Source organism: Nannobrachium achirus (genome assembly GCF_963921795.1).
Source record: "Nannobrachium achirus genome assembly, chromosome: 5".
NCBI lineage: Eukaryota > Metazoa > Chordata > Actinopteri > Myctophiformes > Myctophidae > Nannobrachium > Nannobrachium achirus.
In genome coordinates, this window is record NC_137814.1 from 20,159,935 (window position 1) to 20,176,741 (window position 16,807).

The 16,807-nt window shown below is 43.2% G+C and overlaps 1 protein-coding gene across 1 annotated transcript; it reads right to left on the bottom strand.

Annotated features, from left to right (window-relative positions):
* Positions 1 to 1,588: 1,588 nt before the first annotated feature.
* catip (ciliogenesis associated TTC17 interacting protein) lies at positions 1,589 to 7,579 on the bottom strand (the record flags this gene model as incomplete). Its single annotated transcript, XM_080725605.1, has 9 exons — positions 1,589 to 1,777; positions 1,884 to 1,972; positions 2,292 to 2,368; positions 2,915 to 3,042; positions 4,401 to 4,568; positions 5,658 to 5,744; positions 5,911 to 5,966; positions 6,250 to 6,435; positions 7,471 to 7,579. The coding sequence occupies 9 exons, from the start codon at positions 7,577 to 7,579 to the stop codon at positions 1,589 to 1,591; spliced, it is 1,089 nt and encodes a 362-aa protein (XP_080581731.1).
* Between the last annotated feature and the right edge of the window lie 9,228 nt (positions 7,580 to 16,807).

Consider the following 16,807-nt stretch of genomic DNA (forward strand, 5'->3'; position numbering starts at 1 on the left):
TTACTCAAGTCTGTATACGAAAGACTGCTTGTGTTTATAACTAGCTGTTTGTGTTTTGAAGACCAGCAGAACTGTCCAAGAATCAAGAAATGAACTAACCAACCAATTCCATATTTCCCTCTCCAATTAAGCAATTCTCTGAGGATATATTTTTTAAACAAATTCAAAACACATTTTTGGACACTGCTCCTACAATTTTCGCCCTAAAATCACGCAAATCGGTACACAGTATGTCTACACTCATCCCATCAACATGAATCTGTCCCATATAGCGCCACCTCCAGGCCGATTTTTAAAAACACATTTTTGGACACTGCTCCTACAGATTTTGCCCTAAAATCACGAAAATCACTACACAGTATGTCTACACTCATGTCATCAACATGGATCAGGAAGATTTTGGCAAAACACATTTTTGCCCTATTTGTGGAGATAAGTGACCTACGGTCGCTTATCTCCCGATTAGGGAGCCTTACTAGTGATATTCGTGATTTTAGGGCAAAAACTGTAGGAGCAGTGTCCAAAAATGTGTTTTAAAAATCGGCCTGAAGGTGGCGCTAGAATAGGGCCATGTGAGAAATGAGGGGTGGGGTCTCCGCGTTGCCTTGGCGGACGAATAGGTACCGGCCCCGGCTCTCCCGGACGCTCCTAGCCCGAGTTACGGCATTTTATGTGCGCTGCAGTGGCAGGGGGTCCTCCACTGGGGGCGCCACCACTTTTGCATCCGTTCTGGAGCAGCAGGAGTCGGTGGTCCCCGGGAATTCCCCGTGAGCAGCCCCGTTGGGGTGGTCATTTGGTCATTTTTGCACATTTGGTCATTTTTTACATCTGGGGGTCCCCCAGGGACCTGGGGGTCCCTGGGGCTCCGGGGGTCCTTGGAGGTTGTAGTTTGGCAGGCAAGGAGTGTGTGTGTAAAATCTGGCATGGATCGGGTCAACGGGTGCGGAGATATAAGCAGGGAAAAAGTGTGACGTGTGAGCACATTTGGTCATTTTTTACATCTGGGGGTCCCCCAGGGACCTGGGGGTCCCTGGGGCTCCGGGGGTCCTTGGAGGTTGTAGTTTGGCAGTCAAGGAGTGTGTGTGCAAAATTTGGCATGGATGGGGGCAACGGTTGTGGAGATATGAGCAGGGCAAAAGTGTGACGGACTCACTGACTGACTGACTGACTCACAGACAGCCCGTGGAGGTTTTGGTAGTAAATGCGACCTACGGTCGCAACTAAACATAGGCTACAAGTACCTGTAAGCATATGTGGAAAAAGCTACACGATTACAATAAACCTTGCTGCTAATTATTTTCCCACCCTACTTACAATATTAGCCTACTGCAGGCCATACAGACAATATCATAAAGCACCCATAAAAAGTTGGAATCAACTTTATTCATACCAAAACATTTATGAATGCTACTCAAAGGAAGTTGTATTCTAGCTGCCATTTCCATCTAAAGTGTCACTCATGAGTAAATACAAGAGGGAAAACATACAAGCGTATGTCCAGTGCTTTTAGGTAGACCTAATAAAAATCCTAAAACAGATAACAGAAAAGCCTTTAACTTCCAAAATGCACAGTCGAACATAATTATTCTCAGATCAAAGGAGTTTTGAGGTTTTGTCTCAGGGAACGACGTGAAGCAAAGGGGAGGAAGTACTCTCTTGCAAACAGGAAGATGTTATCAGGCTTCTTCAGCAACAGGAGCTGCATGAAGTCAGCCATGAGGGCACGGAGCTCAGGATGCTCTCTCAGGTATGAAGCGTGGTCTGCCTTCAGTTCTTCCTGTAACACAGAAGTACAGGGATGTAGAAAGTGAACCTCGGAATATTTTAAATTCATGCTGACTTCTGCTCTCTCGTCAAACGTTACTGCCTAACCTTTTACGCACCTTTCTGTCCAGAAACTTGGACCGCATCTGCATGTCCTCCTCCCACACCAGAGGTCTCTTTTCAAAGACCGGTTTCTCTTCCATCAAGTCTAACACATACAAATGCAGGCAGTCACAAAACACACATACACAAAACATTGATTGCATGTACTGGTATGTGAATGACAGATTTAATTTACACATAGAAGTCATTGTCAGTGTTAAGTCATTGTCAGTGTTTTTAGCTGATGATATAAAACAGATGCACATGGCAAGTATCTATCATGGCAAATAAAATGTTGCACATTTTAAAATCCGTTTGAGATGCGAAGCTTTTGCTTAAAACTTGACCACTTAAAACCTGCTACTGTAAATGCTGAGGACAGGAACATCAGCAAAAGTCCTCTCCATTGAAAAACAATAGGCTACCTGTTCTAAGCTCTGAGGGTGGTAACGCAAGCTTCATGGTGACTGGAGATCCTATCTGGACTCTACTGGCCATATGCCTGAGCAGAAAAACATTGGGAGGAATATCATTAGTGAATGAAATGAATTACAATGGAATGAACAACAAAATATCACACTATCCATTTTTACGTAAAATATATTCATTCATATTATTAGCATTATAATTATTATTTACATTTTCCACAATGAGAACATGTACAAATAACAAAAATAGCAAATAACAAAAATAGTCGACTCACAATGCATTACTAGCATTGTGAGCTTGTAGATCAGCTCCTTAAGCTATTTTAAATAATATATAAAATACAAAGGCCAGAGTCCCCAAAATAGAATACCTGGGAAGTTAAAACGCCTGTTATTGATTTAAAAAAAGAAGAAGAAACAAAAAAAAGTGCACGGATGCCGTTTTGTCTAGGCAGTGGGTGCTCAGCTATAAATATAAAGTTACCACTGAAGTGGAAAAAGTGGAACTCCAAAATAAAGGATGCAAGACTCAGATAAACATTATTTATTGAGAAAAGGTGTTGTTTTTTCCACTCCGACGGTATTCGAACTTTTTTCTAACACAAATCCACTGATCGTACCCATCAGGCAGGAAGTAGCAGTGCCATGATGTGGCGGCCATGTCCTCCACAGCGTCAATCTTCCTCTCCAACCCGAACACCTCCACTGTCTGACACCCAGTTTCCAGCTGCTTTAGTCCCAACTCACTCTGAGCCACAGACAGACACACATGCAGACAGACAGACAGACAGACAGACAGACAGACAGACAGACACACAGTCACAGACACACGTAGAATAACAATCCTTCAGCAGTAGTAGCCCAGCAAGCACGCTCAGGATCTGGACCAATCAGTGACGTCTCAATTGTGGCCAGATAAATATCATAACTAGTCAGATATGTCCCAGAATATGACCTTACATGCTCATATTTCAACTAACATTACAAACATTAACAATAATCCTATAGTCCATATATGACGTCAAGATCATCCCCATATGGGCTGTGATCTGGCCTAGTACTGAACGTCACCCGAGTCACCAGGGGACGTTATCATAACTAGGGATGTTAATCGACGCATTATTTGCGAATCGGCGCGTCGCGGCCGAAAATCGACGCGTCGATCGACCTTTTTTCACTTTTTTTTCTGCTAAGCAGCAGCTGAGAGGAGAGCACAACGGCGCATTACTTTAAGCAACACAACTTATGCAGCTGCACCCATCAGAACTTGCATCAAAGCCCTAATGATAATTGCTCTTCCTTGCGTTAGCAGCACATAGTCTGTTCTCCAGAGACTAGAAGCGGAGTGACAAAGTCCATGGAACGTAGTATAGTGGGAACGCTCTGGCTGCTGTGGCTGGCACCCCAGGCTGGTGTATCAATGTGGAGCTATTGTCTGCCCCGCTCTCCTTCCCCGACCGCGTCCACGGGTGTTTCGCATTAACGACGAGTAATGTATTTTGTGTTGTTTTATTGTCAATCTTGACAAAATAACTGCACACGAGGCGACGCTGCCAAGCGAGCTTTCGTGTCAAGCATGCATGCACACAGGCACGTAAACAAAACAAGTCAGCGCTGCGCGCGTGCGCATCAGACCAGTCCAGCAGTGTTTCTCAACCAGTAGTCCGCGGACCTGACTAGCGCCGCATGCATACGAATCTGCGATGCATGCATGCACAACACAGACATGCACTCGTCCCCGACACAGAGACCCACACACCGGTCCTCTCACATTTGGAAAACATTAACGCTTATAATGTTTTTGAAGCGATTAAAACATTTTTGGGGGAAAAACTTTAGAAAAATGTAATAAAAAAAATAATAATAAAAAAATATTCGATTTTTCGACTCGTACTTTTTGAGTCGCCGTGAGCATGAGTCGATTTTCGAGTCGATTTTCGATTTTTTTTTTCACATCCCTAATCATAACGTCATCATGACGTCATTTGGCTTGCAGGGAGGGATAGCTATGGGTGGTGGTGACCACTGTATTCAAATATCCAGAAGGAAATCATAGGGAATTCAGGTCTTAGCATGCATTCATACATAAGGCCAGTACATACTCACATAAATTGTGTGGGTGAGTCGTGATTCCTGATCGAGGGAGAGGAAGGTCATGCTGTCTGGTACCTTCCTCCTCAAAGCAAGAAGCCGCATCAGCAGCAGATTGGCGCCCTCTGTTACCAGTCCTCTTAGAACGGACAATGGATAAAACACGCTCTCCTTTGTCACCTCCTATATACACCAGACAGCACCCACATGTATTACAATGGTTATCAGTTGGTTTAACTATTTAACAGGTACCTCATTTGAGGGTGACCCTCAAGTAATATTCCATTCTCAATTTCACTGTTATTGTTATTACTACTGACATCTTTCACTTTTCAGGCAGCTTTTGCATTATATACTGTAGTGCAGAGAGACGGAAAACAAAGCAACCAGGGACAGAGTGGTGATTATTTGATCCATGCACTGCATGTGCCCTGAATTTGTTGTTTTAACAGCCCTATTTTAACCTTTTTTAGTCCTATTTTATACTCACTATTAAACAAGTTTGCATATAATGGCATGCATAGAATAGGAATGCCAGGTTGAAAAATCAAACCTCGGTTCGAAGTGAAGCTGTGAATTTTTATTCTGTGTTCTAGAGCTATGAAATCTGTGTTCTAGATCTATACTTTCTATGTGCTTTAGTTCTATATTTTTATGAATTCTGAATGAATGAATGATTTTGTCTGGAGGGCCAAATTGTCATGTGAAGCTTGACCAATCCTCAATTATGCATGCAAGGGACATGTACGGGACAGACAAAGCCACTCCTTGGGAATCTATGGGAATCCTCAAAAAACTAGACCAGGTCAACCTGGTTGTGCCAGACCCCCTGTCTGTCATCATCATTTATGACATCATGCCTTTTGTAGGCATGTCATCATCATGTCATCATCATATATACCCTTTATATAGAAAACCCGGACAGACCGACATTTGCTTATGTAGGCCTACCCATTTCATGGGTCTGGCAAACATGTACGGGACAGACAAAGCCACTCCTTGGAAGCAGCTTTCACCGCTTCAAAAATAGATTAAAACACAATTTCTGAATATCAAGTGTTCAGGGCAGTTTGATCTTTTCATGACATTTTTCACATCACAAGGACACCCCCCACCCCACACTAACATATGTGGATGTACTCAAGAAAGGCACAGGAGCGCAAAGCACCAACGAGCTGGCAGGATGTATGGAGAACCGGGATGACTGGAAGCGATGATGGGAGGGCTCATCTGAGGACGACCTAGAGAGAGAGATGCCATTTTTCCACTCACCTCTCCTACAGAGGTGACTTTGTCGATCCTCATTTGGCCATTGTGTTGTGACATGTGACATCTCCTGTCCAACCTGTGGTCCTTTAGCTGCAACATGGGATTGGTTGTGACGTGTTGAGGACAGGAGCAGAGACATTTTAGATGAGAACAATACACGATAAAATAACAGAACAGATAAAAAATCTACACTCTCAGTGTTAAATGATCACTCCAGACTTTTGCTGTGTAGCTGGCATATAATACATTGCTGTACCTCGATGTACTCGTGGTGATCTTGTTCCAATGTCTCCAGGTCAGTTGATAGGTAGGCTTGCACATTTGGGAAAATGAATAAATATTTAGTGGTTCTAAACAGTGTACATGAAAAGTACTATTCCCCCCCAAAATCCAGTTTTTCATAGTTAGAAACATGCAAAATGGCAAGCACCCCCCCCCCCCTCCCCCGCCAGGGCTGCCGACACAGAAGGGACATTGGGTCAGCTGACATGGGTCAAGGGAAGGCCTAAAACGGACCACGGCCTGCCCCTGCCTGCATGCCCACCCAATGCACCCATGATGACCCAATAGACCCATATCCTCCAACTCCCATCACCTGTGATTGATGTTCCACAGGGGGTGCTGTCAATGGCTCCGTGGCTCTGGGCACGCAACAGTAAACATGGTTTCTGGAACCTGTTCGCGAACTCCACTGTCACAATGAACTCCCCCAGCTCCCTGCCACCCTCAGACACTGTCACCAGAGAATCTGAAAACATGCACTTTTGCAGCTCAGCGACCTCTACAATGAAGAGAAAGGGACATGGGAGGAAAGAGAGATGGGTCAACTAAAAGGAGATCCTTTTCGGTTTATAGGATTTTAACCACTTTAAGTATATATAACATTGAAAGACAGAGTGATAAAACACAGTAATTACTAGCCTACTTTGCATAGAATATAATCAATAACAAAAAATAAATAAAAATAAATAAATGAAAGAAAGGGAAAAAATAATAAATAAAAAGATAAGGAAGATATTTACAGTGGAAAAGGGGAAGTAACAGGTAAGTATGGGCTTAGTCTATTACAAGTTTGTAGTAGCAGCAGTGTTGTAAAAAGTACTCAAATGCTTTAACTTAAGTAAAAGTATCAATACTGCAATGTAGATATACTTTGTTACAAGTCTTGTATTCAAAATGTACTCGAGTAAAAGTGCAAAAGTATACGTATCAAATTGTATTAAAGTACAAAAGTAGAAAGTAGTCATTATGCAGAATGTCCCATTTCACAAGTTTTCAAATGTATAAAAATAATTGAAAACAGCAGATCTACAAGCTCACAGCGTGTCGCAATGCGGTGCATTGTGAGCTTGTAGATCGGCTATTTTCAAATGGCCGAAATGTAATGTAGGTCTATATTTTTAAGAATAAGAATCAAAATCTACAAAGTAACTAGTAAGTTTTTAAATACAGTGGAGTAAAAGTACAATAGGCCTATTTGCCTCTGAGATGTAGTGGAGTAGAAGTAAAAGTAGGCCTATTGGAAATCGGAAATACTCAAGTAGGCCTAAAGTACAAATACCTCAAAATTATACTTAAGTACAGTACTTAAGTAAATGTACTTAATTACTTTACACCACTGAGTAGCAGCCGCCTGTAGCCTAGCCTAGGTGACTTTACAGACCGATTTTGAAGTAAGGTTAGGATTTACACTCCTTTAGGGCTTGCGTTCCAGACAGTGGTGTAGCAGGAGAACGAATTTGCTACACCACACATAGTGGCCGAGCAGATCGATCAATCTTTAGTTTAAACAGTATAAAAGTGTGGAGCAATTTACCAATACTAGACAGAAAGTTGATGGCTTCATCAGAAGCGTTCAACACCTCGACTTCGGGTCGCTCTTCCACGGTACCACTTGCAATCTCTTCTTCAAGTGGAACTTCCATCTGTCCATCCATAGGCCTACCGTAGGTTAAAGCTCCTAAAAGCTGCTATTCAGTCGGCTGCTGACTCGTTGATGCAACTGATTAGGTGTAGGCTACCTATACTTTTGCTTTATCGTTAAGAAAATCATTGAGGCGTCTAGGATCGTCTCCTTAGCTTTTGGACCCGAAAACAAGATGACATTGTTGCCTTGGAAACGACGCCGTAAACATGTATCTGCGCAGCCCTATGGCGCAGCCATGTGAGGCTAGTCTACACACCGATAATGTCATTGAGTTGCTAAGGCAACAGCAATTATTGGCAACCATTAGCCTAATAATGCAGAATAGACTACATCAAACGGCAGCTACACGCTGCTATTTGTTTGTTTATTTATTTTCAGAAATAAACTATAAAAAAATAAAAATAAAAATAACATTAACTAAAAGTAAACATTCACATGCACGGACCACGGACTCCTGACTGTTGTGTTCACCATTGGTATAGACTGATCGTATATGATTGTATGAACAGATTGTATAGGTTTTTTTAATAGTTGGTGTGTTGTATATAGTTAATAGTGCTCAGTGTGAATGGCTAAATCCTCCTCACTGCTCATACCATTGATAGTCCAGTCATTTTAGGCCAAAATTTGTCCAAACCTAGAACAAATTGCAATAGTAGCAAACTCAACTGATTTTGTATCCTCAATATGTCCTTAGTGAGGGAAAAAAAGTCCCAAGGAATCCCACCGGGGCAAAGTTTTGAAAACGACCTATCTACCTTCACTTACTATACACTACAATATAAAGGAAAAAATGACTGAAAAAAGATCTGCTTTAAGTGGGATATGAGGGGTCAAACTAGGGGTTTTTAATTATTCTGAATCCATTGCAAGCATTTGTTTTGCACGAAAAACATTCCTTGGGCTAAAAACCCAAGGGGCCAATCCTTGGCCCCAAAAGACTGAAAATTGATGAAAATTGACGTTTTGAGTGGCCATTTCTGGCCCAAGGAATGTTTTTCGTGCAAAACAAATGCTTGCAATGGATTCAGAATAATTAAAAACCCCTAGTTTGACCCCTCACATCCCACTTAAAGCAGATTTTTTTCAGTCATTTTTTCCTTTATATTGTAGTGTATAGTAAGTGAAGGTAGATAGGTCGTTTTCAAAACTTTGCCCCGGTGGGATTCCTTGGGACTTTTTTTCCCTCACTATCCTCATCACTAATGAGGATACAAAATCAGTTGAGTTTGCTACTATTGCAATTTGTTCTAGGTCTAACCCTAAAATGACTGGACTATGAGTGAGGAGGATTAAAAAGGGTATTACATGTGGTTGCCTCAAGAGGGCACTTGGGGCTTGCAAAGCAACGCAAATTAGAGTTTAAGTGGTTGAAAAGTATTCTGACCTTCACTGGTAGACTAGGGAGGCAAGAATATAGTGAAATATGCATGATCTGCATGACTGCATCTACATCTATTCTACATCTACACCCCATAATGTGCTATGTTGACTCGTGACTTGTAAATAGACTAAGCCCCCATGCTCCCACCCTCCTTTTTTCTGCCATTGTATTTGATGTTATGCTTTTTCTGCTTTTGAAATTGACGTTATCCTAGATAAAGTACTATGTTCTACCTGTCTGTCTTTCAAAGTAAGTGTGGTTCCTGTGGAAATAAGCCTGGGCTTTCTAGGATCTCCTTTTAGTAGACCTTGTACCAGTGATTTGTTCTGTCATGAAACTGTACTTTTTTCCTAATGCAAACTTCTAATAAATTCTTCAATCAATCCTTGTAGAAACCTGGTTTGGGTTCCCTGACCTCTGGGCTTTTTGGAAGCTCATAGTTCTGGACTGGTCTTTTTCACATTTACTGGTCAACATTGTGTAGGACAGGTGATCTTGCTGTTGTAGTGCTTCCTTCCTAGCTATGGCTAGAGATATTAGATTGCCTGCAAACCCAGTATAATGTAATTTGTGTGTCACCCAGCACCATTATGTGTTCTAGGCTCTAGGGAGCAGAAAATGCTAGGCAGGGCTCACTCCTCTGCCTTGAGAAAAGGAAAATGGTTTCTTTGTTGCCAACACACACGCACGCACGCACGCGCGCGCACACACACACACACACACACACACACACACACACACACACACACACACACACACACACACACACACACACACACACACACACACACACACACACACTCCTCCCTCCCAACCCCGGATGTCATTCCCTCTCTCCCCTCTGACACTCTAACATCTTCCTTTCTCTCCTCTGTCTCCATGGCTATCTGAAACCCTCAGATCTGAGCGAACACCTCTCAGGGCGGCAGAGAGGAAGTGGCGCAAGACGAAGCAACCAGAGGACCTATCTCACTATCATGCACTCCTGTCAGGTTTCTCCCTCTCACTCTCAAGTGCAAAATCATCATTTTACCACACAAAGATTCAATCATGTACCTCAAACCCTAGGAAACTGTTTAGCACTTTCTCGACCCTCCTCAAACCTCCTCCACCCCCCCCACCCTCATCTCTCTCAGCAGATGATTTTGTCTCCTACTTTGAAAAGAAGGTTGATGATATCAGTAGTTCTTTCTCCCATCTCCCCCATAATACAGTGTCTAACACATCCAATTGCATTCCCAACATAACATGTATGTCCTCCTTCTCCCCTCTCTCTGCAGATGATGTCCTAAAACTAGTGACCTCCTCGAGACCTACCACCTGCGCTCTCGACCCAATCCCTTCTCCAATCTTCCAGACGATTGCACCTGACCTCCCCTTCATAACCGCCATCATCAACAGTTCTGTAACTTCAGGCTGTGTCCCAGCTGCCTTCAAGGCAGCCAGAGTATCACCAGTCACCACTCCTCAAGAAATCAACTCTTGACCCCTCGGACGCCAAGAACTACAGACCGGTATCCCTCCTATCCTTTCTTTCAAAAACCCTTGAACGTGTGGTCTCTAACCAGCTTTCTCTCCATCTCTCACAGAACAACCTGCTGGATCCCAACCAATCAGGTTTTAAACCGGCCCATTCCACAGAAACGGCACTCCTAGCTGTCACAGAAGCACTCCATGCTGCCCAGGCTGCCTCCCACTCTGCAGTCCTGATACTTCTGGATCTATCAGCAGCATTCGACACAGTGAACCATCAGCTGCTCCTGGACACCCTTGCTGACCTAGGCATCACCGGGACGGCACTAAAGTGGTTCGCCTCCTACCTGTCGGACCGGACCTACCAGGTCTCATGGAAAGGTTTGCTTTCATCTCCCCGAACCCTCCAAACGGGAGTCCCCCAGGGATCCGTACTTGGCCCTCTGCTTTTCTCCCTGTACACTAAATCCCTTGGTGCTGTCATCTCTGCTCATAACCTATCCTATCACTGCTATGCTGATGACACTCAACTGTTTTTGTCCTTCCCTCCTTCTGCCACCCAGGTGGAAGAACGCATTGCTGCATGTCTGGCCGACATCTCACAGTGGATGTCAGCCCACCACCTCAAGCTGAACCCGGACAAGACGGAGCTACTCTTCTTCCCAGCTAAGTCTTGCCCCAGGCAAGATCTCACTATTTCCATAGATAACGCATTGGTGACTTCGGTTCCTACCGCTAGAAACCTTGGGGTGGTCCTGGACAGCCAGCTATCATACAAGGCACACATTGCATCAGTCACACGGTTGAAAGTGTAAGTCTTGCAGTCAATCCTACTAATAAAGGAGCAAACTCACGCTCTAACGCTCTAACGCTCACGCTCTAACGCTCTAACGCTCACGCTTATCTACGTTTATCTATTCACTCGCTTCAGCAACTGATCCCAAAGTTCACATGGTATTGGCCATTAGCATTATACCAACACTGACGGAGCCCGAATTTCATTTCTCCCAAATTAAAGCAGTTTAAATTAGCGTTTTCTTAACCACTTCTGTTGAACTCTGCTGTCTGTTGCCAGGGTTACGGTCCGTTCCTCCAGGCCATGGGATCTGTAGCCCCACACACACACACACCCCTTTCTCTCACAGTTAGGAATGTTTCTCTCTCTCTCTCTCTCTCTCTCTCTCTCTCACACACTTTCACCGGGTGCGTTTGACATATTTTGGAGCACATATCTTCGAACGGGTAAGGTCTAGTTGGTGTTAATTCTTTGGATCCAATACTCACAAATCTTTAGCATAAAGTTAAATATTATTTTTAACCTTGTGGTTTGTATTTTCATGTACAGTAATCTAAAATGCTATTAGGACCATTGACTGGATACACGTTTTAGCAGGGCTTGGGTTTTAATAACTGTTCTTAATTGGTAAATCAGAATTCCTTTGATTTCCCAATTTTTATTTAAAAAATCAATCTTTATCATTGCCATGGTGCTATATTTTGTCTTAACTACGGTAATGTTTTATTTTTAATAACTTATTACTTGCACCAGCAGAGCGCACAAGTACAGAACGCACAAGTTCTGCGTTCAGTGCCGTCTGTTTCCAAAGGGTGTTGCCTGTATGTATGTGGCAGACAGTACACTGGCAGGGCCTTTAGCCAATGAGGGAGCAGCGTTCTCTGTGACGTCAACACCAACCAACAAGTGTCGTCACAAGCCCAGCACCGATCGCAGTACTTGAGTGCTCTGCTGGCGCTCAAGTAGGCCATATATTGCCATATTGTAAGTTGGCACCTCAACTGAGTGCAGTCTAGTTTAAAATTGTAAAATGTCTTCTCAACAATCTTTCTTCTTTATTGTATGACTCTAACTTAAGTGTAAAGCACTTTGAGCTAGCTGCAACTCATTTGTATGAGACGTGCTATGTAAATATGTATTCTGACGAGTATTGTAATTTTACTATGCTCAGATAAAGGTGTATGAATGCTCTCAGGCATGCATGCTCTCATGTCATACCACAATCTACTCAGTAGATTTATTATGGTACTGAGTGGCTTCTGTCTGGGAGCATTGTGTCCAAATGTATTCCCATTACATACATTTTAAACCATACTAAGGGACACTGTGATAATGGTAAGGTCAACAAAAAAGGCACCTCAAATAAGCTTTTGGGCTTGTTTCAATTGGGTTTCTTATTTTAACTTATATCTATCTATAAATGCGACAAATCTCTGTCTGTCTGTCTGTTTGTTTGTTTGTAATCCGCGTATCTCGAGAACCGTTCGTCCCACCGGCTTCAGATTCGGCACGCGCGTTCCCCGCCGCGGCGCGGAGTGCAGTGCCGGGCCTCGGCCCGACTCGGCATGCGGTTTTCCCGAAGCGGCGCGAAACGTTCGGAATCTCCTTACGCGGAGCTGTCAGGCTGTTCCTGAGGAAATCGGCACAATCGCTGACTCATTGTGACATCACTTCATAAAAGGCTCTGACATCACGTACGCCGCATGAGTCAACAAAAAATCTCTGTGAATGTGTATGTATGTATGTGAATCTCGAGAACCGTTCTTCCCACCGGCACGCGCGTTCTCCAGATATGGGCATAAAATGAATCCCCGAATGGGGAGCTGATGTCTGACATCAGAGTTTTCCGCAACCGGTACTGTGTGTGCAGAGATCTCCATATATGGGCATAAGGGGACAAAGGCAAACAGATGGTCAAAACGGGTCCTATGACAACAGGTATATTGGGGTTTGCATTAAAGGGTGGGGACAAAGGCTAACAGATGGTCAACCGGTACTGTGTGTGCAGAGATCTCCATATATGGGCATAAGGGGACAAAGGCAAACAGATGGTCAAAACGGGTCCTATGACAACAGGTATATTGGGGTTTGCATTAAAGGGTGGGGACAAAGGCTAACAGATGGTCAAAACGGGTCCTATGACAACAGGTATATTGGGGTTTGCATTAAAGGGTGGGGCATTCATGGGGTCCGCTCCAAAAAAGAAAATAAAAGAGACAAAGACAAACATAAGACAAGCGACAAAGCGTGGGACTGGGAGGATGACTTGAATGATGCAGATTTAAGCAGGCTGTGTATTCTGCTTAAAGAAGAAACAAACAAAAAGCGACAGAGATCTCATATATGGGCATAAAATGGACGCAGATAAACAGATATCTCCATATACGGGCATAAAGGGACACAGACAGACAGATACAGAGATCTCCATATATGGGCATAAATAAGCAGGCTGTGTATTCTGCTTAAAGAAGAAACAAACAAAAAGCGACAGAGATCTCATATATGGGCATAAAATGGACGCAGATAAACAGATATCTCCATATACGGGCATAAAGGGACACAGACAGACAGATACAGAGATCTCCATATATGGGCATAAAATGGACGCAAATAGACAGATATCTCCATATATGGGCATATGGGCATAAAATGGACTCAGAACTATATCTGCAGTGATCTCCATATATGGACATAAAATGGACGCCGACAGACAGACAGATACAGATATCTCCATATATGGGCATAAATGGACACAGGCAAACAGATGGTCAAAACGGGTCCTATGACAACAGGTATAATGGGGTTTGCATTAAAGGGCATTCATTCCCTATTTACATCGTTCCAGAGTTGGCCAGGTCACCGACTAGACGCTGGGCCGCCCGAAGGGCGGCCCAGCTTCTAGTAACATAGAATGACAGACAAATAGAACACAGTATGCAGAAAATATTTATAAAAAAAAAAAAAAAACAGTTGTAAAACACAATGCATAACAAAAGAAAGGTCAGGGGGGTAAGGATAGGCTTTTTATTTTTTATTTTTACCAGTTTCGAGTAGCAGCCGATTTGGCTTTTCAGTGCCTTTTTAAAGGAACTTCATTTTGCGGCATAGCAGGAGAACAAATTTGACCCTTTTTTTTTGCCAAATGTGTGTTGGACGTGATCTGTGGCACTGCCTCTGTTGTTGTAATTGTGAACATCCTTGACATTTTGGAAGTGTTTTGTATTGTGGTGTAGTGTATATCACCAGGCCCATTGCAAGATGCTGAAGGCTACTCTATCAGCTACCGTGAACCACCCAACACTTCGAAAGTGATTAGCGGTAAGGTGAGCCTGAAATGGAAGGTTATTAACAGAAGTCTATCCACGAGTTTCCAACGCCCCATAGTGCATTGCGCAGACGCTGTACCGAGCTTCCGGCGCCGCAGCCAGGGGCGCTGGAAGTGGGGTGCTGAGGGAGCTGCAGCTCCCCTGGTGGTGGGGAGAAAAAAAAAACATTTTTTTTTTATTCATTAAAATAAGCCTATATATACACACACAGAGAGCTATATTAAAACAATAATGTATTTGACTTTGGGGAATAAAATATGTTGAAAAAAGGTATTTGATTATCACATGGTGACCTAATCACATGGTCACCTTGCCACTTCCAGTCAGAAGGGAAGTCAAATTTAAATCCCGCTTTGATGGCACACCAAAGTCTATTTATTTGAGAACTAGAAACTGTCTATAGGCTCATTGTTGCAAACTAACACTGTTGTATATGGGGAATAAAAAACAGTAGAAAACTGTTACAAAAATAATACCCGATTTTGTAGTGTGTGCGTGAGTGACTGTGTGTGCGTGCGTGCGTGCGTGCTGTGTGTTGCATGTGTTAAAATAACTAGTAACTGTACAGCTCCTTGTTACACCGTTGTGCAGGGAATAAGCACCCGAAACCGTAATAAGAAGAACCCAAAACCGGATAAAAAACGTGAATTTTTCGGCGTGCGGCCTTTGGCCGCAAGCATGAACTCCTCCAGGCTCAGCTCCCCTTGGGATTTGGGAGTTCCAGCGCCCCTGGCCGCAGTCGAGTGTGATTTACAAGCTCACAACAGGCTGCATCTGCGACGCGACGTGAGCTTGTATGTCTGCTGTTAAACCGGAAGTGTGGTGCAAACAGGTCCAAATAATCTCCAGTAAACTCCCGCGGAAACAGGTGGATAGGATGCACAGATAAATACTTGTCAGACAACTTAAAGGGATATTCAAAAAATGTTGGGTCACACACTGGGGGAACCTGACTTTAATAGTACTAGTCATGTCACAGCTCACTACATGGGTGGGGTCGGAACAGGGAAAGGGTGGACCAGGGAATGGGCCTTGCTGCTCTCAGTGGACTGAGCATAAGTCCACATTCAATTCAGTCCAATTAAATTCAATTTGATTCAAAGGAGCTTTATTGGCATGAGAAAACAAAGCAAGTGTCAAAATAAAAACTGTTGAAAATGGGGAACATATATACAGTTGGAGGGGGTAGAGCATTGTGGAAACAGAGCTATGTCGCAGGGTATAAACTCACTGGGGCTTTATTACCACACAGTATGTGTATGTGTATGTGTATGTGTATGTGTATGTGTATGTGTACCTATTTGTATATGTGCATGTTTTCTCATGCCAATAAAGCCCTTTGATATTGAATTGTATGTGCAGGGACGTGCTGGCCATTGGGAAAAGTGGGACCAAGTTGAGTGCTGGCCCTCACACCTCATGCTGAGCCTGATTAGCAGGGCTGTTGTCGCTGGTGGCTGGTACTAACTGTGGGGGCTACACTTGGATAGACTGGAATGCTCATCAATACTAAATCTCAAATATAACCTTTGTGTGTACTGTGTACCTTGCTGTTGTAATCGCCAATTGACAAAAATACAATCCATGTGAGTTCAAATAGATTAGGGTAGCGTCGTAGAGATGTCTCAGTAGATGTTTTTGACCCAAATGTGCATGTTACAGTAGGTAGCCTTAAGTCTATGCTTGCGTCACGCAGACACATAATCACTTGTCTTGCTTGGATAGCCTGGAATGCTCATCAATAGGCCTACTAAATCTCATATACTAACCTTTGTGTGGTGTGTAACATTGCAATCAAATGCATACACCATGTATTTAATTATAAAGGTATCCTGCTCTTGACCAGAGCTATAAGTGTACCTACCAGACCAGTGGTTCTCAACCTGTGGGTCAGGACCCCCAGGGGGTCCCCAAATTATTTTTTTGGGCCCCCAGATGATTAACTGTAATGTACAGCATTGTTTTCTCACTCAACAGTAAACAAACCAACATACATTTTAAGTGTATAGAGGGTATCTGCACATTTCTAAAGTGACAATTTAAGGACTTTTCAATGGTTCTAAAATGACAATTTAAAATTGTCAAATATTAGAGGCAGAAATTTAGAAAATAGCCGATCTTGCTATTTTCACTACAGAACTGTGTTATATAAAATGTAATGCCTCAACTCTTAAAAGTGCTCTTCAGGGTGGGGGCGTCCCTAGTTCAAATTATGATTATTTTGGGGGTCGCGGCCTGAAAAGGTTG